At 40.2% G+C, this 24,507-nt stretch overlaps 1 protein-coding gene across 1 annotated transcript in view; it reads right to left on the reverse strand.

The window, feature by feature from the left end:
* The window catches only part of LOC117292761 (spermatogenesis-associated protein 20-like), a 40,072-nt gene that overhangs the window by 12,285 nt on the left and 3,280 nt on the right, over nt 1-24,507 (reverse strand). Inside the window, exons 4-14 of the mRNA XM_033774910.1 lie at nt 24,407-24,471; nt 23,039-23,193; nt 21,563-21,706; nt 19,236-19,437; nt 18,527-18,657; nt 16,381-16,485; nt 15,874-15,948; nt 14,938-15,147; nt 13,243-13,435; nt 11,234-11,402; nt 8,265-8,473 (exon numbers count right to left, since the gene is read on the reverse strand). Of these exons, the coding sequence (XP_033630801.1) occupies nt 8,265-8,473; nt 11,234-11,402; nt 13,243-13,435; nt 14,938-15,147; nt 15,874-15,948; nt 16,381-16,485; nt 18,527-18,657; nt 19,236-19,437; nt 21,563-21,706; nt 23,039-23,193; nt 24,407-24,471 (1,658 nt within the window). The remainder of the gene's footprint in view (nt 1-8,264; nt 8,474-11,233; nt 11,403-13,242; nt 13,436-14,937; nt 15,148-15,873; nt 15,949-16,380; nt 16,486-18,526; nt 18,658-19,235; nt 19,438-21,562; nt 21,707-23,038; nt 23,194-24,406; nt 24,472-24,507) is intronic.

Raw genomic sequence — 24,507 nt, forward strand, 5'->3', positions numbered from 1 at the left:
ATGAGGAGATTGTAAATCTACTAGAGCATCTCAAGGGCACCAAGGCATTGTCTCCCTGGTGATGAAGGGCACCCTATGAGGAGATTGTAAATCTACTAGAGCATCTCAAGGGCACCAAGGCAATGTCTCCCTGGTGATGAAGGGCACCCTATGAGGAGATTGTAAATCTACTAGAGCATCTCAAGGGCACCAAGGCAATGTCTCCCTGGTGATGAAGGGCACCCTATGAGGAGATTGTAAATATACTAGAGCATCTCAAGGGCACCAAGGCAATGTCTCCCTGGTGATGAAGGGCACTCTATGAGGAGATTGTAAATCTACTAGAGCATCTCAAGGGCACCAAGGCATTGTCTCCCTGGTGATGAAGGGCACTCTATGAGGAGATTGTAAATCTACTAGAGCATCTCAAGGGCACCAAGGCAATGTCTCCCTGGTGATGAAGGGCACCCTATGAGGAGATTGTAAATCTAATAGAGCATCTCAAGGGCACCAAGGCATTTTCTCCTTGGTAAAGACCACCCAATGAGGAGATTGTAAATTTCTACTAGAGCATCTCAAGGGCACCAAGGCATTTTCTCCTTGGTAAAGACCACCCTATGAGGAGATTGTAATATTCTACCGGAGCATTTCAAGAGCACCAAGGCAATGACCAGGGGGGCATGGAGGCAAGTATTAGGCCTGTTATTGTATCATCTACAGTATTAAAACAATTGAACGGTTCCAAAAACCAAAGGTCTACCCTCCCTTTAACTCATCAGGGAAGCCTATGACAGGTATATGTTACATATTGGACCAGTCTGCAGGTATGTTATATTGGACCAGGTGCCAAGATAATAACATGTCGCTGTCAACTTTTCCAACCCGGTGAGATACGTGGTCTTGAGTCAAGCTGAGTCTGTTATTCTCCAAGACTAGACCAATGGAATTAATTACATCCACTGAAATGATGCCAACTGTCTGGACTATGTAGATGTTGGAAACAAAATTATGACTTCATTTCTCAGAACTATGTTACGAAAGAGAATTTTAATGATAGATAACAGATCTTGTTATTACAAAGTTGTAAATTTCGATACAAGTATTGTGGAGGATACAATTGTTTATTGTACAAAACTTAAGCACAGCTACACAGCTGTTGTTGTCCATTATTTTGCATCTCCAAGACTCTAAAAATAGGCACAAGATATTATTCAAGGAAAAGTTCATGCAATGTGGGTCTTCATTTTCTATCAACAAGCATGATATTTGGTCCTTGAAAAAAAAACAGGACAATTTTATTGAGTAAAAGGGCTGACCTACCATACGGTGTAGGCTTTAATAAGGGAATCAATGTGTGGTGAAGAGGTTTTCAACTAGTGGTTTAAACCCAACGAGGCCTGGTTCTTGATAATTTTACCAAGACGAAGTTGAGGTAAATTATCGGGTTTATACCACTAGTTGAAAACCGATTCAACACACTTTGATTCCCATTCATAAATACCTTTTCGGTCAAAAAACATCAACACTTTTTGGTCAAAAAGTAAAATAAATGCAAAAATTATAATTGTTCAATGATTTTTTTCAACACAACACATCTCCGACTCCTTATAAGGAAATGGTGTGTGCGCCGCGCGTATCGCGTGATGTGGCACAACTGTCCCGGCCGTTGGTCTCGACCAATAGGAATGAAGAAACTGTCTTGTAAGCACAGGTGCAAGCTCGCGTGTCACTCCCATGTTTTTAACACTTTTTACTGGTCATAAACAAAGGTTTATACACACCCACGTGACGCGCTCTCCACCAATAGGAATAGCGAAACTGTCTAAGGTATTTATGAATAGACTTTTCAGGCTAATTAATCACAACTACTCTGGGTCAAGTACTTCTAGACTACCTACCCAGACTACAAAATAAAAACATATCTCAGGTCTGATACTTCATGCAGGCAATGAACGTGATTGCCTCCATTTCCTCATAGGGTGCCCTTTACCAAGGAGAAAATGCCTTGGTGCCCTTGCCCTAACGAAGCATACTGGCCTGATATCTGTCTCCAAGAACAAGACATGTCGCCTTGACAACATATGCAAGGGTACACATTATGGGAATGGCGCGGGGCAAAAAAGAAAAGATAAGACAATCATTACTTGCAACTGCCCTTCGCAAATTTTTCCGAGATCAAATGACAAGAAATAAACTGTCAACTTTCAACGGCCTTTGAGATGACAAACAAAGGCACTGAGATGTAAAAGAAGTAAAGATAAGACAACTTGAAAACCTTGAGATATCCACTTAAGGTTCTGCATTCCTCACAAGATGAATGTGTCAGTGATATTTCTTATTTAGAGTAAGATGTATCAAGTTGCTAGTGATTTGTTGTGGAGGGATGTCAGTAGGCGGAGTGTGACCTCCCAGAAAATTAGCCCTGGGTCATAAATGTTTTTCTGAGACGCTGAAACATTGGCTTTTAAAGGGAAGACATTACAGTTCTGTGGAAGAGAAACACAAAATCATTTTTACGCTCTAGATTGACGTAAACACACCATTCCACCAACTTGGAGGTTACACATTACAGATTGAGAATAAAAATAAGCAATGCTGTTTTCCTCAACTACCATTTCGGGGAGGCAGTTCACATTTTCAGTGGTATAGATAAGAGAGAGGGGGGGGGGGGCATGCCCCTCAATTAAAATCCGTACCCCCTCATTTGAAAACTTGGTTAAAAATTACCAGAACATTTTAGTATAAAAAAAATTTAAAAAAAATTAAACTCAAGTGTTGTATGGTATTTGCTCTTACTTCCACGCCAGATTATCTTATAAAAAATAGCATTTAGTAAACGGCATATCAAGAGCACTCAAAAAGAGACTCGGTAACAAAAACTCCAGTTTTAAATTGGCCAGAAGTGCCCCCTAATGCAAATGGTTGCACCCCTTGTGCCCAAGCAATAACTTAAAGTTTCTGCTTACTCATAAGGCTGGCTGGAGGCTATGTAGAGCAGCGCCATGAGCGCCGCTTGCGACGGATACCGGCGTTATAAAAGTTTCCATTATTATCATTAAGATGTCAATATTTACATTCCCTTGATTAATTAACCTGGGGGATAAAATTGAAGATAAACTTGTAAAAGCCTTTTTGAGATATGGCGGACACAATGCTACAACACTAAAAGGTTTGAGTAAATTTGCTTGTATACACCCAAACCAAACAGAACACTCCTATCAAGTCTGCCATACCTCAAAAAGGCTTATTAAGAATGACAAAATCCCCCTGTTTATAAATGCTTCATGAAAGATCTGGACATATCTTATGATACCATTGTAAATTGGAGGTAGTGCTTTCTGCTCTATCGGCCAGGCTTCGGATTGATGATACCCAAGCCTACATCCGTATGGACTTTAAAAGGGGTAACCCTGTGTGAGCCCTAGCTGTAGGTGGCAACAGCCTCCGGAAATAAAATAATTGTAGCCCACACCTTAAAGTGGCCTTCAGGCCTTGTGTGTCTGGCAACTTGCATAAAAAAAAGATTTAAAAAAAAGTGACTAGCCCTCCTGGTGGAGGGATGGGAAGAGCGACTGGTGTTTTCTAATCTGTACTTTAAAGCAACCACAAAATAAGAGACTTGAGTTTTGTTCATCAAACAGAATCATACTTCCAAGAAATTTTTTCTTGAAATTACTAACACTGCATTCTTAAAGCTACCACTTCAGATATTTCATCTTGAATTGTTGATTGCTGACTGATTTCACAACAGAGTGATACACAGATCACTGTTAATGACGGCAAATTAAAGTCAAGCATTACCGCTATTGTTCCATCGTATCACAGGATTGATACACACTACATTGTTATTGCCACATCGTTAACGATCTAACCTGAATATGACAAATCCAATTGGCATGAGCAGATATTGCTTCCGCTCATGTTTTTTTAATCGTCTCGTTAATGAGTAGCAATTAAGGATTCTTGGGAAAGAATGAGCCACCAGTGATCAATTGACATCCTGTGCTACGGCATCCATCAAGACGGCAACTTGCCAGGAATGCAGCACACTGCCTAGCGGTGATAAACACGATGCTGGTAGTGACAGTTTGGTTCTGACATAAAGACAGATAGATTACTGGCACTGGATAGTTCTGGAGTATCACTTGAGTTACAAGGCCACGTCAAAGTATTAAAGGGATTGTAGACGTACATGTACTATGTAATATTTGTTAATGATCAGAGATGCTAATATCCAAAACATTGTCACCCAACCACAGGCCTGTATGCTTCGTTTTTGAAGGGAACCAAGACATTTTCTCCTTAGTAGAGGGCACCCTATGAGGCAACTGTAAATTTCTACTGGACCATTTGAAGGGCACCAAGGCATTGACCATAGAGCACTGAGGCAATCGCCTCGGTTGCCTTCGTGAAGTATCAGGCTTGCAACCAAGATACAAAATTTCCTAAACTATCACCTTTTAAAGGTATAGGATCACAGATTGGTTTCAAATGGTCAACGTAAAGCTGCTTTGTAGGTAATAATAATATACAGCAGTTACAGAGCGCACAGTATCTGACAAAGAAAATGCCATTCAAGGGCGCCAGTTCCTAAAGTCAAGAGTCTAGGATTTAAGATATTTGTTTGAAGAGCTTTGAGCTGCTGTTTGAATTGAAGATTGAGAAATTACTTTGTGTTCTAGGTAAACTTATAAAAAAAGATACAATAAAAGTCACTTAAGAAAGTTTCAGCTGAATCTGTAGCTGAGAAAACAGCAGAAAGCTGTCAAGATATTTCATAAGAATGTCACATCCATCCACATTCAGCAAAGTGACAGCCACAGTAACAACAGCAGCTCCGGCCAACAGACACAAACTTTCAGAAACCAAACAAGCATCTCATGCTTGAAACGTTTCTCAGATTCAAATGTTTCCAGGTGAAAAATGATCCAAATCTTAATCTTTAAAGGGAGTCATTTCTCAAAATGCCAACAGCTGTCAGTGATTCTTTCTCAACCAAGTTTTTAATGGTCCGTTAATTTATTGAGTATTTGACCCTTCCTCAATTCTTGTTTCTTTGATGTATTTTGATTTTGTTGAAGTCACGGATGCAAATGTTTCTGGGTGAAAAATAATCCAAACCATAAAATTACTTTGAATGGAATTATTTCTCAAAACAAGTTTCTACTATCAACATTCAACAGCTGCATTGATTCTTGATCACCAAGTTTTTATGGTCCATTTATAGTGTCATGGCCGAGTGGTTAAGAGCATCGAATTCAAGTTCTGGTGCTGATTCACCGGAGTGTGGGTTCGAATCCCGGTCGTGACACTTGTGTCCTTGAGCAAGATACTTTACTATAATTGCTTCTCTTCACCCAGGGGTATAAATGGGTACCTGCGAGGGTAGAGGTTGTTAATGTGTATGAAAAAGCCACAAGCGCCTCACAGGCAGCTCAGGGCTGTATACTCCCTAGGGAGCTGAGAAACATTACAGGGATGTTATTGGCCCCATGACCAGGGCACTAATGTAAAGAGCATTGATACGGTTATTGTGAAATGCGCTATATAAGAATTTGTTATTATTATTATTAATTTGTTGAGAATTTGACCCTACCTTAACTCTTGTTTCCTTGATGTACTTGATTTTGTAAGAAAATACAGCCACAACGAAGGCTTAAAGGTAGGGTAATATTGTTGGTAACTACTCCAAACATTAATAACTATAAAAACTTACTAAGTGAGAAGCACTGCAGATGGTGATAGAATAAACTATTCTTTTTTAAAGATTTCCCTTTGAAGTAATATGGTTTGGAAAATGTTTCACCCAAAACATTTAACGAATGAATCATTACGTGTTCAATTGTTTTAATTCACTATAAATGTAGATACTGTACATCAATAAAACTAATCTGTGAAAATGTCATGACAAAAGGCGAAAGCGTTTTTGAAATATCGCCGAAAGTCCAGTTTGATTTTGCCCATGCAGAAAGAATAATCCACATTTGGCATACACAATCTGAAAAATTTTCCTGACAAAAATTCTTTTCAGATTCAAAATCTTGTTCAATAACCACATTTCTCCAAAGTGAAATGATTCTCAACGCTTTATACTATCAAAAACTACTGTACCTCTAACAAATACATGTTAGTTGTTATTGCCGCTAATTTTAAGGGTGATTACCAAACAGATTCCTTTCCTTTAATTACATATCTGGTTTGTGGTAACACCATGTGTGTATATTCTTGCCAGGTAGATTTTGTTCTTTAGAGAACTGTCTTGCTGTATATTCTACTACCGCGAAGTAGGTTTTTGGATTTTCGGTAGTCTTCTCAGTTCTGAAAAGAACTGTCCTGCTTTTATTAACTACTACCTGGGGCGGAAGATAGAACATTGGTTGGGACTACTACTTTGGCTTATAGAGGATCGTTGTTAACTCTAATTAACGCCCCGATGAACTATCTCCCTTTAACGAATTTCTTGAAAGACAGAAACGCAAAGGAAGAGAGATGGAAGGGGGGTTGAGAATGCCTGTGTTCCTTCGTTGACTTATCTCCTGATTATACTGACAGATGTCACATTCAGACAATTTTTGAGTTGACACGAGGCATGCGATGGATTATGCAGTTTGTAATTCTATTAACTTGATCCGGGGGGCTAACGTGATCGCAATGCTGGTGTTGGTCTGTACATCGTAAAGGGCAAGGATGGGAGGGGTTAGACGTGCTACCAAAGAGAAGAAAGAGGGGGGGTACTGGAAGAGGGAGGGGGATAGGTATAGCATTTCGAGTTTTGTGAAACTGTTTGAACATTTGAAACTTAAATTCTTCAAAACCCTTGACATGGTTTTGCTTGCATTTGATGGATTTGATGTTGCACCCTACAAATATCTGACTGTAGCACACGTACAGGGAAACAGGGGGTGATCTCACAAAGATAACTCACTTAGAAATAGTCCTAGGACTCTTTAGGAGTTATTCATAAACACCTCAGATAGTTTCGGTATTCCTATTGGTGGAGAGCGAGTCACGTGGGTGTGTATAAACCTTTGTTTATGACCAGTAAAAAGTGTTGAAACATGGGCAGTTTCTTCATTCCTATTGGTCGAGAGCAACGGCTGAAACAGTTGTGCCACATCATGCGATACGCGCACAGCATTCCCTTATAAGGAGTAGTTTACCCGAGGGCCTTACCATTTCATAGCTTGAGGGGTGTTGTGTTGAAAGAAATCATTAACTAATTATAATTTTTGCATTTATTTTACTTTTTGACCAAAAGTGTTGATGTTTTTTGACCGTCTCGGTAAAATTATCAAGAACCAGGCCTCGTTGGGATTAAACCACTAGTTGAAAACCTCTTCACCACACATTGATTCCCTTATTAAAAACTTAAGGCCAGTCCTACATGTAAGTTAGGACGAGTAATGCTTCCTATCTCAAGATAAAACTAGTCTTAACTGCTTGTGAAATCCACCCCTGATCTAAGAGTCTGAACAGACTCAATATCATAGAGCTGCTTAACGGTCGATTCTGTGCTTACTGTACGATTTCCATTTCATAGCACTGCTAACCGTGAGCACACTTAAAGGCATACAGCATCCTTGTTTTATAGGCTTCCTCGGGCTTGTGAGCTACGGTGATTAAAGGAATACGTTGCCTTGGATCGGTCGAGTTGGTCTATGAAAAGCGTTTGAAACCGTTTGTTATGAAATGCATATGGTTATAAAGATGTTTTAAAAGTAGAATATATAGATCCACACAAGTATCACTCAAAATTGCACGGTTTTCATTTTACGTCGCGAACTAACACGGTCGGCCATTTATGGGAGTCAACCGTGTTTGTCGACAAGGTAAAACGAAAACCACGCAATTTCGAGGCATATTTGTGTAGATCATTGTATTCTACTTTTACAATATCTTTCTAACCATACCGATTTTATAACAAATGGTTACAGGACGCTTTTCAAAGACCAACTCGACTGATCCAAGGCAGTGTGTTCCTTTAAGCTCACTTGTAAGGCATCCTTAGTTTCATCTCACGATCTCTGGCTGTGCTTTGTGGTCATAATGGGTTGATGGGGCTGGCTGCCAAAAGCACCCTTGCATGCCTGCTTCTCGAACATGTGTTAGCCACGTCTTTCGCAATTCAGCTCTTAGCTGCGAGTAAGGATGATTATCCTCCCAAATTATTACATGTATTATAAGTTTCATTACCAGAAATATACTATAGTTAGTATTATTAATAAGGACAGTTATTGGCCAGAACTTCTTGTGAATCTGGCTTAATTGGTCAAAACAAATCTTACCTTCTTTCAACCTCAACTTGATGGATGGATCTTTACTTGAAGCTCCAAAATAACCTCCATGCTCTGCATCCCAGAATAGCTCATCCTGTTTGGACTGGAGAGAACTGGCCCAATCCAGCCATGACTGGTCGTAACAGGTTTCATAAAGATCAAGAAGACCACGTATGAGGTCGCTATAGTCATCAACGAATCCCTCAATAGGCTCAGATCTGGAAAAAAAAATACAAGGAAGATGTTGTCTACAAAATTGATAAAATGTAGGGGACTTTAATCACTTCAGATTGGATAATAATAATTATCAATAAAAATACAGAAATTCTAAGTAAAATCAGAAGTAAAATCAATTGTTACAACAGAAAACAGCAATTTTAAACATTAAAAATCAACAAAAAGGTAAGTTTTCAAATAAGATTGAAAACTTTCAAATGAATCGGGTAACTGAATCGTTGCCGAGGGGCATATATAGAGAATGAACAATCACCATAGTATTTAGTTCTGGCTACTGGCTGGTTTAAATATACCACACCAGAGGAAAATGAACAAAGAGTTTGAGTAGAAGATTTCACAGCCAATAATTCATTAAGAAAACTGGTGCTAATCCCATAAGAATCTTCAAACAAGGATGATATGAATACAAGGGTCAGGGTGGAAGCTTCTAAACATCTAAAATAACCTTGCAGCATCCGAAACGTTTTTGTAATTAGATGACCAGTTGACATGCATATCCACCTACATAGACATTCTTTTCTTTAGCATACATAGTAATAATAAAACTAATAATAATAATAATAATAATAATAATAATTTATGTTTAATATAGCATCATACATTAAAAAAAATAGCTCAAAACGCTGTACAGTATTTTACATATTATAAACATTAAGCTAAAATAGTAAGCAAAATACAGCAAAATTACATTGTACAATAAGAACAACAAAAACAAATAATGACAAACACCAGTACGAGACAAGAAGAAGAACACTGATAAGATGCCAGTATCCTTCAAGTCTTGACGTTCATGGTGCAGAAAAAAACAAATACTTGCTCAGCAGTTCCATAATAATAAATGGATTTATTTAGCGCCATATTACCAAAGGATGCAAGGCGCCTGTAAGCAGAAAAGAAAGACCAAAATAATGGGGAGAACCAGCTACAGATTGGAGAACAGGTGAGTCTTAAGACTCTTTTTAAAGGACAGAATAGTCTGAGTGTTTTAATGGGGACAGAAAGACCGTTCTATAGGCGGGAGACAGCAGTGGAAAACGCTCTCTCACCAGCTAGTTTGCGTGACTAATCCAGCACAAGGGAGATGGCATCATAGCTTCGAAGGGAGTATGGGCAGTCATGGATTTGAAGGGAGTATGGGCAGTCATGGATTTGAAGGGAGTATGGGCAGTCATGGATTTGAAGGGAGTATGGGCAGTCGTGGATTTGAAGGGAGTGTGGGCAGTCAAGGATTTGAAGGGAGTATGAGCAGTCGTGGATTTGAAGGGAGTGTGGGCAGTCATGGATTTGAAAGGAGTATGAGCAGTCATGGATTTGAAGGGAGTATGGGCAGTCATGGATTTGAAGGGAGTGTGGGCAGTCATGGATTTGAAGGGAGTATGGGCAGTCGTGGATTTGAAGGGAGTGTGGGCAGTCAAGGATTTGAAGGGAGTATGAGCAGTCGTGGATTTGAAGGGAGTGTGGGCAGTCATGGATTTGAAAGGAGTATGAGCAGTCATGGATTTGAAGGGAGTATGGGCAGTCATGGATTTGAAGGGAGTGTGGGCAGTCATGGATTTGAAGGGAGTATGGGCAGTCATGGATTTGAAGGGAGTATGGACAGTCATGGATTTGAAGGGAGTATGGGCAGTCATGGATTTGAAGGGAGTATGGGCAGTTATGGATTTGAAGGGAGTATGGGCAGTCATGGATTTGAAGGGAGTATGGGCAGTCATGGATTTGAAGGGAGTATGGGCAGTCATGGATTTGAAGGGAGTATGAGCAGTCATGGATTTGAAGGGAGTATGGGCAGTCATGGATTTGAAGGGAGTATGGGCAGTCATGGATTTGAAGGGAGTATGGGCAGTCATGGATTTGAAGGGAGTATGGGCAGTCATGGATTTGAAGGGAGTATGGGCAGTCATGGATTTGAAGGGAGTATGGGCAGTCATGGATTTGAAGGGAGTATGGACAGTCATGGATTTGAAGGGAGTATGGGCAGTCATGGATTTGAAGGGAGTATGGACAGTCATGGATTTGAAGGGAGTGTGGGCAGTCATGGATTTAAAGGGAGTGTGGGCAGTCAAGGATTTGAAGGGAGTGTGGGCAGTCATGGATTTGAAGGGAGTATGGGCAGTCATGGATTTGAAGGGAGTATGGACAGTCATGGATTTGAAGGGAGTGTGGGCAGTCATGGATTTAAAGGGAGTGTGGGCAGTCAAGGATTTGAAGGGAGTGTGGGCAGTCATGGATTTGAAGGGAGTATGGGCAGTCATGGATTTGAAGGGAGTATGGGCAGTCATGGATTTGAAGGGAGTATGGGCAGTCATGGATTTGAAGGGAGTATGAGCAGTCATGGATTTGAAGGGAGTATGAGCAGTCATGGATTTGAAGGGAGTGTGGGCAGTCATGGATTTAAAGGGAGTGTGGGCAGTCAAGGATTTGAAGGGAGTATGGGCAGTCATGGATTTGAAGGGAGTGTGGGCAGTCAGGGATTTGAAGGGAGTATTGGCAGTCATGGATTTGAAGGGAGTGTGGGCAGTCATGGATTTGAAGGGAGTGTGGGCAGTCATGGATTTGAAGGGAGTATGGGCAGTCATGGATTTGAAGGGAGTATGGGCAGTCATGGATTTGAAAAAGTGAAGTGAGATAACCTTGAGCATGATATTTGACCCTGGTCTACCCTCATTAAATTGACAGTGAACACCTTGAGATGTGGGAGGAGGGGGTGAATCTCTGAAAATCTGTTGTTCATGTTTGCTTACATTTGAGTGACCTCCCCTTGTTTATCAGTGTAACAGCTCCTTATAAGGCATCCTTTCTGATCGTTATAAAGATGCTCCTTAATGAAGGTTGCTGCTTGGATGCCCCGGGCTGTGTAGCTAGCATCCCCAAGGACTTGGCCTCCACGAGCAAAACCAGAAATCATCAAACCTGCCAAATGAAGAGATTGAAACCATTTGAAGATCACCTTGAAGTAGACTGTTTTAAAGGCACTGGACGCTATTGGTAACTACTAAAAAAAATTGTTGAAATAAAAAATTACTTTGTAATGAGCAATGGAGAGAGAGCTGTTGATAGTTTAAAACATTTGTGAGAAGCGGCCCCCTCTGATGCATACATGTTTTGAGAAAGAGGTAATTTCTCACTCAAATATTAAAAGACTTCAGACCTGAAGCCTTTTATTATGCATCTGAGAGCACACAAAAAATGTGCAAAAAGGGTATTTTTTTCTTTCATTATTTTCTTGAAACTTTGACGACCAAGTGAGCCCAAATTGTCACAGGTTTGTCATTGTGTGCATATGTTGGGATACACCAAAAATAGAAATACTGGTCTTTGACAATTACATGTCCAGTGCCTGTAAGAATAAGAGGATGGAGACAATAAATCTTGAGTCAAAATAACATTGAAAATGAAGACGACTGAATGATATTGATTTACTGTGAAGGTACTGGGATGAAAATAAGTTTCTGTTTGAGGTGAGTAACTTTCGTGTGAACTAAATTGAAGTAAAAAACGAACAGGGTTTTCAGGGTTCTCTACAGGGTTAAATTTTGTCCAGTGGCTAAACCAATCCTGCACTTTCTTCAATTTGCACAAACCATTCCTGCATTGTTGTCAAATTGCGCAAATAATTCATGCACGATCTCCAAATTGCGATATATCTATAGGCATATTGCGCACACTACTCCTGCACTATCGGCAAGTTGCGCAAACTATTCATGCTCAAAAAGATAAGCCGATTGCACAAACCACAAACCATTCCTGCACTATCTGCAATTGCACAAATTATTCCTGCAAGATTGATCCGATTGTGCAAACATTTTTGTGCAGATCATTTCAGCACGAACAAAACCAATTTTGCACGATCGCCCGGAAAAAAAAGAGTTTCAGGTTTGCGTCCGTTTTTTATTTTTATCTCTGATCGGTCTCATAATATATACCACGTAAACTTGATTTCAAGTCTAAGAGTGCGGTAGCCATGCAGAATTCCCCGTAGATTTTCTACCACGCTTTAACTCGCTCCAGTGATGGAGGTTTATCCTTGAGAGGGCACTGTTTTAGCCAATAATATATCAGGAAGACTAAGCACGATCACAGACTTGGAACCAAGTCTAAATACCACGCTGTTGTCAAAATGTAGTCAGCTAAGCATATTTTCTCAAAAGTGTTTAGAAGCATGTTCTGTCCACATGATCAATATCAATCTTGTATTAATATCCTTTTTGCATACGTCAGGAACAGGATATGCTGTTGAAAAAAAAAACCTGAACTAGGAGCACAAAGCATGAAAGCTTGCGCGCGCAGAGCGTGAAAGATTGCGAGCGTGAAAGCTTGTGGTTACGAAGCCTGCTTCCATACATTTATCTTTGGTTTTGAAAGCCCAAGTCTGCAATCTGGGGTGTTCTATGGTTTTTATCTTTGTTTTCTTATGAATTTGATCTTATTTATTAAATATATAATTTTGTTTACTAAACATTTTTTTTAGTGGGGGTTTAAACAGAAACGGATTTCCGGTTAAAAACGGAGAAATCACATCCCTGATATTAATTATTGTTAAAAAAAATTGAACAATTAACCACAAGGTTAACTGACTGGGTAACTTTGAAAATGATTTGGGGTTGAACAAAAATGAATAAAGAAAATAGCTGGAAAAAAAGGCCCAAAACACTACACAATTCTGAAAGAATGTGTATGGCACAGTGGTACAGGGGTTGCTCATCTAAAGGTAGCAATACAAATATACAACACATTGGTTTGCAATTCTTACCATTCCAACTTGTCAGTACTTTGTCATCCAAATGAGGCTTCGGCCGCTTCAGTCTCTCCTTGTACAGAATCTCCCGAGCCTTGGACAGCGCCCTCTCTGTTGAAGTTTCGTCTAGCTTGAAGAATTTTGCAGTCACTCCAAGAGAACCGCGAACAATCAGAACATTCTTGTGAAGAAGTTCTCTGTGAGGATCCTGGAAACAAGGTTTAAAACTTTACAACCTCTTTCCCACTGAAAGTCTGTAACCAGTAATGCCCTTTCTACAGATATTTTCATGGTCTTCCTTACCACATCAGGACTGCAAATACAGCATCTTCTTTTAAAACTGCCTTCAAAACTCACCTCTTTAAAGTTTAATGTTGACCAGCTACTCTCAACATAATTTTTCTGTTCCTTTCTTTTGAACTGTTTATTTTGTATCATGAGCGAGCACTATGAGCGCCTTTTTTGTGGCGGGTACCGGCGCTATATAAGACTTCATTATTATTATTATTATTTGTGGCACCAGTGTGTCTGACCTGGTTCCTCCTATCAGGGTAAATGAGGATGACATCAGAATGTCTGCTTGTGGTCACCCATACACTCACGCTTTGCTGGGATGTAGAACAAAGAGCTATTTCAACGGCTCTATTCCATGTAGGGTGTCGTGGCCGAGCGGATAAGAGCACCGAACTCAAGCTCTGGTGTTTCTGTTCAGCAGAGTGTCGGTTCGAATCCCGGTCGTGACATTTGTGTCCCTGAGCAGGACACTTAACTATAATTGCTTCTCTCCACCCAGGGGTAAATGGGTACCTGTGAGGGCAGAGATTGTTCTTGTGATTGATTTAGCCGAGTAGCGAATATTAATGTTGCACAGGCTGTATACTCCCCACCAGGGAGCTGAGATGGTTTAAGGAGTGATTTAAGGCCCAGTGACCAGGGGTAATAATGTGAAGCGCTTTGGGATGCCCTCCGGGTGTGAAAAGCGCTATATAAAAACGGGCTATTATTATTATTACTATGTACTGCCTGTCTTTGATTCCTCCCAGCTCTCGCTGATACCGGTTTGTACTCATGGGCGGAGAAAAGAAAATATGATAACGTGCTCTGCTCAAGGAACACACGTATCTGGACCCACCAGGCAAGAAATTGAACCAACATTCTGTAAATTATCAAACTTGAGTCCACTGCCTTAGACCATGCAGCAACGACACAGGACTGTAACAGTCAGCAGAGCCATTAAATCAAGCCCAGCTCTTGGCTGCCATTTATGATAATAATTTATAATATGAAGTTTAAAGGCAGTGGACACTATTGGAAATTGTCAAAGACTAGCCTTCACAGTTGGTGTATCTCAACATATGCATAAAATAACAAACCTGTGGAAATTTGAGCTCAATCGGTCATCGAACTTGCGAGATAATAATGAAAGAAAAAAACACCCTTGTCACCTGACGTTGTGTGCGTTTAGATGGTTGATTTCGAGACCTCAAGTTCTAAATCTGAAGTCTCGAAATCAAATTCGTGGAAAATTACTTCTTTCTCAAAAACTACGTCACTTCAGAGGGAGCCGTTTTTGACAATGTTTTATACCGTCAACCTCTCCCCATTACTCGTTAGCAAGTAAGGTTTTATGCTAATAATTATTTTGAGTAATTACCAATAGTGTCCACTGCCTTTAAAATGCTTTGAATAATTAACATAAGAAAAACAAACCTGTTCAAAATTCACATTGCCTTCTTTTCTAACATCATAGTGTTTACAAAACACATCAGCCAATGTGACGCTATCACTGCCCTCAATCTTGTCAACCAGCAAGCTTCTTATTTCATCTTCCTCCCAAACGCAGAAAGCTCCTTCCTTTTTGTCTTTGGCGTCTGCAGTAGGCAAAGAATCAGCATCTTCAGCGCTGAAGAACCCGCCGGTCTGTAGAGAGGAGTCAAGATATTGGTTTTTATTGACCCCATTGTACCAAAGTGACACACTGCTACTGTGCACTATGTACATGTACGCTGTAATTTTGTAAGTCAAACTGCACATCAAATTATGTTGAAAACATCTTTCCAATGTTAACTCATGCTAAGATCAGGGGTGAGAGTCATTGTTGACAAAAAAGCCTGAATTAAGGACCCAAATTTTAGTAGGTAATTCCACCTTCTTTTTTTCATCACAAGGCCGATTTTACAAATCTGAATTCAGATAAAATTCCAAAATTTATCATCCCTGTGCTGTAAGATTCACACTGATCTGTTTAAGATTGACATTTCCCTGTAGTTTATGTAACGTGTGTTGTATTGTTTCTTTGTCTTCCTGTGTCATGTCTTTTTTTGTCTGTCAATAGTTCAGGGTACACACACGTTTCAATTAATTTTGTCTTCCTGTATCATGTCTCTTTTTGTCTGTCAATAGTTCAGGGTACACACACGTTTCAATTCATTTTGTCTTCCTGTGTCATGTCTCTTTTTGTCTGTCAATAGTTCAGGGTACACACATGTTTCAATTCATTTTTTGGGGGATTGTGAAGCCAAGGACTAAGTCCTAACTCTTTGTGAAATCAACCCCTGGTCTTTGACAATTCCCAAAGGTGGCCAGTGCCTTAAAGGGGACGTAACTTTTTTTCACCGATATGAATTTGTGCAACTATTTACATACCTTGTTACTCAGATCTCTTGAGACATACTGCAATATGCTTCGAGCAACATCAGCAAAAAAATCATCTTTTGTAATCTGAAATAGGAAAAAAAAATATCTTAGGCAACCCTTTAATAATAGTGGCTTCAAGGCGCTTAAACATTCAATATTTTTTTCTGTAAGGTAATGTGCGATTACGTATGAATGGTTTACAAGGTCCTGTGGCGCAATCAGCTGCAAATCAAACCAGGAACATTGGGGCAAACCCCTTCTCTTTTCAATAAGTACACTAGGTTCGTTTACGTGCATTACACAACACATGGGACCAACCGCTTTGCATGTACATCATATCCGAAAGACGTAGCATCATGGTTAAGTGTCTTGCTTAAAGACACATGTGTATGACTAGGACTCGAATACAAACTCTGCTGAACAGAAACACCAAAGTTTGAATCCGGTGCTCTTAAGGCAATGACCAGATTATTTCCAAGATTAGGGAAGGTTAGTATTCTGAATTGTAGTTTGTACCTGGTAGGCATCGAGGTAGCTGACTGCCAGCTGACCCTGGTCATAAAGCATCTTTTCAAAGTGTGGCACATGCCAGAAATCATCCGTTGAGTAGCGATGAAAACCCTAACAAGAAAAGAAACAATAAGTCTTCGTTTTCAATCAGAAATGTTTAAACTTGTCCTAAATGTCCTTGTCCTAATTATGTCCTAACTATGCAGCTTGATTACAAATGTTTGTGTACTCTCACCAACATAATTCAATTTATTTTTAATTTGTATTTTTCTTGAAATTGTTTGATTGCATGTTGGCTGAAATGTACTTAAAGACAGTGGACACTATTGGTAATTGTTAAAGACTAGTCTTCACAGTTGGTGTATCTCAACATCGATTAGCTCATGGCAGGGGCTCACCGGAGTGGGCACCGTGGGGTCGACCCAGGGAAGCTTATCGAACGCACCCATTGTCATTTTAGCCTGTGAAAAAGACTCTGCTAGGAACAACCCATGAAGCCATTACTAGTAGTTATAATATGCAGTTCTTGTATACACATCTGAGGGCATCTCAAGGCACTTGTTAAAGGCAGTGGACACTATTGGTAATTGTCAAAGACTAGCCTTTACAGTTGGTGTATCTCAACATATGCATAAAATAACAAACCTGTAAAAATTTGAGCTTAATCAGTCGTCGAAGTTGCAGAATAATAATGAAAGAAAAAAAAAACCATTGTCACACGAAGTTGTGTGCTTTATGATGCTTGATTTCGAGACCTCAAATTCTAAACTTGAGGTCTCGAAATCAAAATCGCGGAAAATTACTTCTTTCTCGAAATCTACGTCACTTTAGAGGGAGCTGTTTCTCACAATGTTTCATACTATCAACCTCTCCCCATTACTCGTAATCAAGAAAGGTTTCATGATGATAGTTATTTTGAGTAATTACCAATAGTGTCCACTGCCTTTAATTACACCCCAAATGAAGTTATATGGGTTTTTCATGGTGCACAGATACATTTGTAGTGACTCAGGCCTGAAATGATATGGAGGACATAACTTGTGACTCCCGTTGAACGGTTTCTACCGATTCCAATCCAAACTGTGAGCGATCTGTAGAAACAAGAAGTCAACACACTTTCCAGGATACATCAGGACTAACAGAACACTACAATCAGTTTTCTCAGTCAGAAAACCTCAAACTACAAGTTAAATGTGCAACAAATTGTAGGGGACTGACAAATAATTAATTACATTTAGAGGGTGATTTTAGACAAGACAGATCCACCAACAGAAGGAATTTTAATCATTTTTCATGGATACTGTCTGAGGCTAACATTTTCAGAAAAGGATCGGCCCTTTCTCTTTCTCATTTGTATTTTTGTCTTCTAACAGTTGGTTTCATAAAACCATTAGGAAATTTCAAAACGGATTTCAACAATTTTTTATGTTTACAGTAAACGGTAAACCGATTGAACATTCAAACCCTAAGCCATAAACAACATCGAATGTACGTGGATATGGTGCTGACCATTGCAGCATTGCTATCACTAATTACCTGAGCTATGTGGTCATACATTCCACCCTTAGCCATGAACCGTAGCATCTTCAAACACATCTCAAGACCTTCCTTACCTGAGCTATGTGATCGAACATTCCACCCTTGGCCATGAACCGTAGCGTCTTCAAACACATCTCAAGACCTTCCTTACCTGAGCTATGTGGTCATACATTCCACCCTTGGCCATGAACCGTAGTGTCTTCAAACACATCTCAAGACCTTCCTTACCTGAGCTATGTAATTGTACATTCCACCCTGAGCGATGAACCGTAGCGTCTTCAAACACATCTCAAGACCTTCCTTACCTGAGCTATGTGGTCATACATTCCACCCTGTGCCATGAACCGTAGTGTCTTCAAACACATCTCAAGACCTTCCTTACCTGAGCTATGTAATTGTACATTCCACCCTGAGCGATGAACCGTAGCGTCTTCAAACACATCTCAAGACCTTCCTTACCTGAGCTATGTGGTCATACATTCCACCCTGTGCCATGAACCGTAGTGTCTTCAAACACATCTCAAGACCTTCCTTACCTGAGCTATGTAATTGTACATTCCACCCTGAGCGATGAACCGTAGCGTCTTCAAACACATCTCAAGACCTTCCTTACCTGAGCTATGTGGTCATACATTCCACCCTTAGCCATGAACCGTAGCGTCTTCAAACACATCTCAAGACCTTCCTTGCTATCTTTACTTTCTGGTTTAATGCTGTACATCCTGAACATGAAGTTAAAGTTCACTACAAAGAGAAGAGAAAAATCAAACTTGTTAGAAGCACCCATTAAAACTTGTGCATATGACGTTACAAGCCACAAACAGCGCCTTCATTGAGGTCAGAGAAGATCTATCATTGAGAGAATTGTGCAATGCGTATACAGGCATGCACGATTCCATTGTTTACCTTAGCGTCAGCAAGGGATGTGTTAAGTCGTTTTATTATTACAGATGCACTTAACATTAGATACCCTGAACGAATCATCAATACTTAACTTTATCAATGAAGCAATGTCACTACCAATTACACAACAAAAGCAACGACTACAACTGATCGATTACGGAACTAGGCTTGACACTCTCTCAATACTTCTGGACAAGAAGACCCAACCTACAGAACCCTATCGTAGAGGTGGAGCACTTATGCGCACCTTACCACAGCAACTCTCTGATGACCGGGGGATGATTGGTATTGGATTGAACTAGCTTCACCAAGCCACTCAACATGCGAGCAAAGGAAATGAATATTAACAAAACGAACAAACTGTAGCCACTGTAACGTTTGTGCGCTGTATACGTGCATCACCATGATGAAGTACGTACCTGGTTGTGGGAATTTAGGAGCAGCTCCAAAGCCTCCATACTGAGGTTCAAAGCTCTGGGCTAGTTGACGATAACACAAACTGACACTAGAGGCCATGGCTAGCGGTCCAGCATCGGACAAAGCCTTGGTGGTCGTTGCTTTCTGTAAAGCTTGTAAGATCTTGTCTGCTTGTTGCATCATCCTCTCAGGATCCTTGCTCCACTGTTTGAGAAAATAAATAATAATCAGGGGGTGCCGTGGCTGAGGGGATAGAAGCACCAAACTCAAGCTCTCGTGCTTCTGCTCAGCAGAGTGTGGGTTCAAGTCCTGGTCGTGATACTTGTGTTCCTGAGCAAGACACTTAGCTATTATTGCTTCTCTCCTCCCAGGGGTAAATAGATACCTGTGAGGGCAGAGATGGTTCTTGTTGCACAGGTTGTATACTCCCCAGGAAGCTGAGATGGTTAAAGGAATTTGTTTTGAGATCGCTTTGAGACGCCCTTCGGGTGTGGGAAGCGCTATATTATTATTATTCTTGTTATTAAATCTCTTTTGTGGGAGTGTTGGCTCTAAAAAGAGCCGGTGTGGTGATGACGTTTCAAACAGTATACTCTGCTCGTCTTCAGGTGAAATGGTAGTGATGTGTTTTGGCCGAGCGGACATTGCAGCGCACTGGACTCAAGCTCAGCAGAGTGTGGGTTCAAGTTCGACATGTAAGAGATGGGGGGTTTTCCCCTGATGTTTTCTTGTTTGACTGGCTGCTTATTGCACCTCATAAATGGTCACATGGTGCTATGTAAATAAAGGGGTGTTATATTTTGAACAGAGCTTCAAATGCCTTGTAAAGAGCCTAAAGGCATTGGACACTATTTGTAATTACTCAAAATAATTATTAGCATAAAACCTTTCTTGGTGACGAGTAATGGGGAGAGGTTGGTGGTATAAAACTTTGTGAGAAACAGCTCCCTCTGAAGTGCCATAGTTTTCGAGAAAGAAGTAATTTTCCACGAATTTGATTTCGAGACCTCAGGTTTAGAATTTGAGGTCTCGAAATCAACCATGTAAACGCACACAACTTCGTGTGACAAGGGTGTTTTCTTCTTTCATTATTATCTCACAACTTTGATGACCGATTGAGCTCAAATTTTCACAGGTTTGTTATTTTATGCATATGTTGAGATACACCAACTGTAAAGGCTAGTCTTTGACAATAACCAATAGTGTCCACTGCCTTTAACAAGTGCCTTGAGATGCCCTCAGATGTGTATACAAGAACTGCATATTATAACTACTAGTAATGGCTTCATGGGTTGTTCCTAGCAGAGTCTTTTTCACAGGCTAAAATGACAATGGGTGCGTTCGATAAGCTTCCCTGGGTCGACCCCACGGTGCCCACTCCGGTGAGCCCCTGCCATGAGCAAATCAAACGATCACACTCACCCTCTCGTGGTGACGTCATGCACCTCAGGTCACCCCAAGTGACCCACTCCACAAGCAGGGCACTTGGGGCCGACCCTCACCTGGTGAGCCCCTGAAATGACGTCAAAGCTATTCGAACACACCGGGGACAGACCGGGGTCGACCCAGGGAAGCTAAATGAATGCACCCATTGCAACAAACTTTACATTGAATATCGAGGGAAGGGCAACGTTCAAACTGGAACATTACTCGTCTGTTCATCTCAAAGAGAAACAAACAAATAGCTGATGGCAGTGTGCTCGTGCCAACTCTCTGGAACCAATTACCACAGACCATAAGATCCTCACCAACAGTTGATGCTTTCAGGGCAATCTCAAAACCTATTATCTGTGTGGCTGGCGCTATAGGAATATCCTATAGCAACATTCAGGGAATATTGACCGAATAGGCGAGTCGGACCGCTGAAGCCTGGGGGTTGGAGGAGCTTAAATGAGGCACACAGCACACAGGATGGTTTCAGGAATACAACTGGCGTGGCCAGGGCTTGCATGGTGCTAGGCATGGTCACGCCTGACTGATTTATTGCTTTACTCATCACGTGGTGCAATCGCACATTACAACAACTGCAGTGTTTTCCTGTTGCTGAAGTTGTTCTTCTTTGTTTGTGAAGCACAATAACGAATTCTGTTATTGTGCTATACAAGAGCTGTTAATACCATTATTATTATTTCATTTATTTATTTTATTAAATTTTAATTCTTCGGACAAAACAATAAAACAAGCACAGGCTGTCCAGGGAAGAGCAAAAGTAAAAAAAACTGTCATCCAAAAAGATGTGCCCTCCCATATTATAATATTAACATGAAATGACTCATACAAAAATGCGACATGTTCCTGTAATAAAGTAATTATAAATATACTTACTGACCTGACTGTAGATGCTTTTAACAATTGTAGCGAATCCAGGACGACCATATCGATCAGCTGGTGGGAAATATGTCCCTCCGACGATGGGTTTAAGGTCAGGGGTCAACCAAACACTCATAGGCCAACCTCCGCCTCCACTTGAGGCCTAAGAAAAGGTTAATCAGATATCAGGTAAGTTTATAATAGTGATCTGTATATCAGCAATGCCATGGAATTGAAACCGGGACTAATGAAATATTCTTGTAACTTGATACATTGGTTTGGGTTTGCACAAAGAAAAAATGACTGGAACGAGATTTGAACCATTGACCTCTGGATTTACGTTTCGGTGCTCTACCAACTGAGCTATCCAGCCCTAAGTTGACGGTCTCCCTATTTGTCAATATCTATGTTTGGTTGTGCCAGTCAGAAGCCATTCAACCCATAACTGCCATGGAAGTGTCGTGGCCGCGTGGTTAAGAGCACCGTATTCAAACTCTGGTGCTTCTAATCAGCCTTGACACTTGTGCCCTAAAGCAAGACACTTAACCATTGCTTCGTCCTTCGGATGGGACATAAAGCCGTGATCCCATGTGTTGTGTAGCGCATGTAAAAGAACCCAGTGCACTTAGTGAAAAGAGAAGGGGTTCGCCCCGGTGTTCCTGGCTGTGGCTGCGGTATGCGCCGTAGCACCTTGTAAACCCTTATGCGGGTGCCACATAATTGGGTCTCAGAATTCATAACTTCAATAACCAACCTTTCTGTATAATGTTAATACTATAAGCGCCTTGAGTACCTTGTTTGGTAGATACATGTGCTATATAAGACTTTGATATTTATTATTATTATTTTTATTATTATAACCAGGGATCACATCAAAGTTTACGATACAACCTGGGAAGCGGCAGCCAGGGGATCATCTTGAAGGGATGCGACTTTTTAATATCAAATATCAAGTAATAAGCCAAAAGGTGAACTGACTGGGTAAGTTTGAAATAGTTTGGTATTTTTTTGTTCAATCGGTAGCGTAATTGGTCTCGCTCCTACTTATCTTCAGAACCTTATTTCCACCAAAGCCCACAGTTCTCGCAATCTTTATTCCTCTTCTATTTCCCATTTGTGCTTGTCTCCTGCACCCCGCACCTACACCCGGTATGGCCAACGAGCCTTCACAGTCAACGCACCTACATTATGGAACAATCTCCCTCTTCACATCCGTCAGGCTTCATCTCTTGAATCCTTCAAAGCCATGTTAAAGACTCATTTACTTCTTTGCTAAGCTTAGTTAATATATTTTGTGTTTATTCGTAGTTATTGTACAGCGCTTTGTAACTTTTGTAAAAGGCGCTCTATAAATATTATTTATTATTATTATTAAATTACTAAATGAATAATGATTTTTAAAAGGGTTAAACAATAACTCGTTTAACCGTCACAGGATTTATATCTGTGGCAAGAAAAAGTGCGAATCACAATGGATTGGTCCAATAATCCTTACCTGAACGAAGGTCATGTAAACTCGGTCCACATCGGGTCGTTCTTCTCTGTCCACCTTAATACACACCATGTGTTCATTCATCAACGAACCAATCTCTGTACTCTCAAATGTTTCACGCTCCATCACATGGCACCAGTGACAGGTTGAGTAGCCCACTAAATGTATAGCAACAATATATAAACTTGTGAATGATGGACATCGCTTATAGGTTGAGAATCAACTTTTAATTAAGCTCATTATCTTTGCTGTGTTTTGATGAACATATATTACATGCCTCCTCTTAACTCGACTTAAAGACTCTGGACACTATTGGTAATTGTCAAAGACTAGTCTTCTCACTTGGTGTATCTCAACATATGCATAAAATAACAAACCTGTGAAAATTTGAGCTCAATCGGTCGTCGAAGTTGTGAGATATTAATGAAAGAAAAAACACCCTTGTCGCACAAAGTTGTATGCTTTCAGATGCTTGATTTTGAGACCTCAGATTCTGGATCTGAGGTCTCAAAATCAAATTCGTGGAAAATTACTTCTTTATCGAAAACTACGTCACATCAGAGGGAGCTGTTTCTCACAATGTTTTAAACTATCAACCTCTCCCCATTACTCATAATCAAGAAAGGTTTTATGATAATAAGTATTTTGAGTAATTACCAATAGTGTCCACTGCCTTTAAATGCACTGGACACGTTTGGTTATTGTTAAACACCAGTTTTCTCACTTGGTGAATCCCAACAAATGCATAAAATAACAAAACTGTGAAAAATTGGGCTCAATTGGACATCAAATTTGCAAGAGAATACTAACAAATTGCACTACTTGGTGTGCTTTTAGATCCATAATAAAAAGTTTTAACTGAAGTCTTTCATTATTTGAAAGTTACCTCTTTCTCAAAAACTATACATTACTTCAGAGAGAGCCATTTCCACAACGTTTCATACTATCAACAGCTCTCCTTTGCTTGTTACCAAGTATGTTTTTATGCTGAAAATTAATTTGAGTGATTACCAATAGTGTCCACAGCTTTAAGATAGTGATTTGTAACGTGACATAAAACTTTGCTTAGCAGTTAGGATTGATGCCCACTTAAAATCAACCTAAGATCTTTGTAATATCGAGCCAAAAGGGGTAAACCCTGCGATTCCTGCAGCCAATTTTACAAAGAGCTCAGATTGATCTTAACTGTGTATCAATCTTAACTGCTAAGTAAAGTGTGATGTCACTAATAAATCACTATGGTAATACAGACAACTCATCTTAAGATGAATCTTATGGCTCTGTGAAATCCTTGCCTCTACCTTTAGTTTTTACATCGTCTCTTCTTTCATTTGATCTTAGGATTTCTGGACCAATTTTTGTGTTACTAACCTGAAAGGAAGATGAGTTTATTCTCTTTCTTGGCTTTCTCAAATGCCTCTGGTCCCCATGGATACCTGAAGGAGCAAACACAGTCAAGATGATCTATCATG

Source organism: Asterias rubens, chromosome 7 (genome assembly GCF_902459465.1).
Source record: "Asterias rubens chromosome 7, eAstRub1.3, whole genome shotgun sequence".
Classification (NCBI taxonomy): Eukaryota; Metazoa; Echinodermata; class Asteroidea; order Forcipulatida; family Asteriidae; genus Asterias; species Asterias rubens.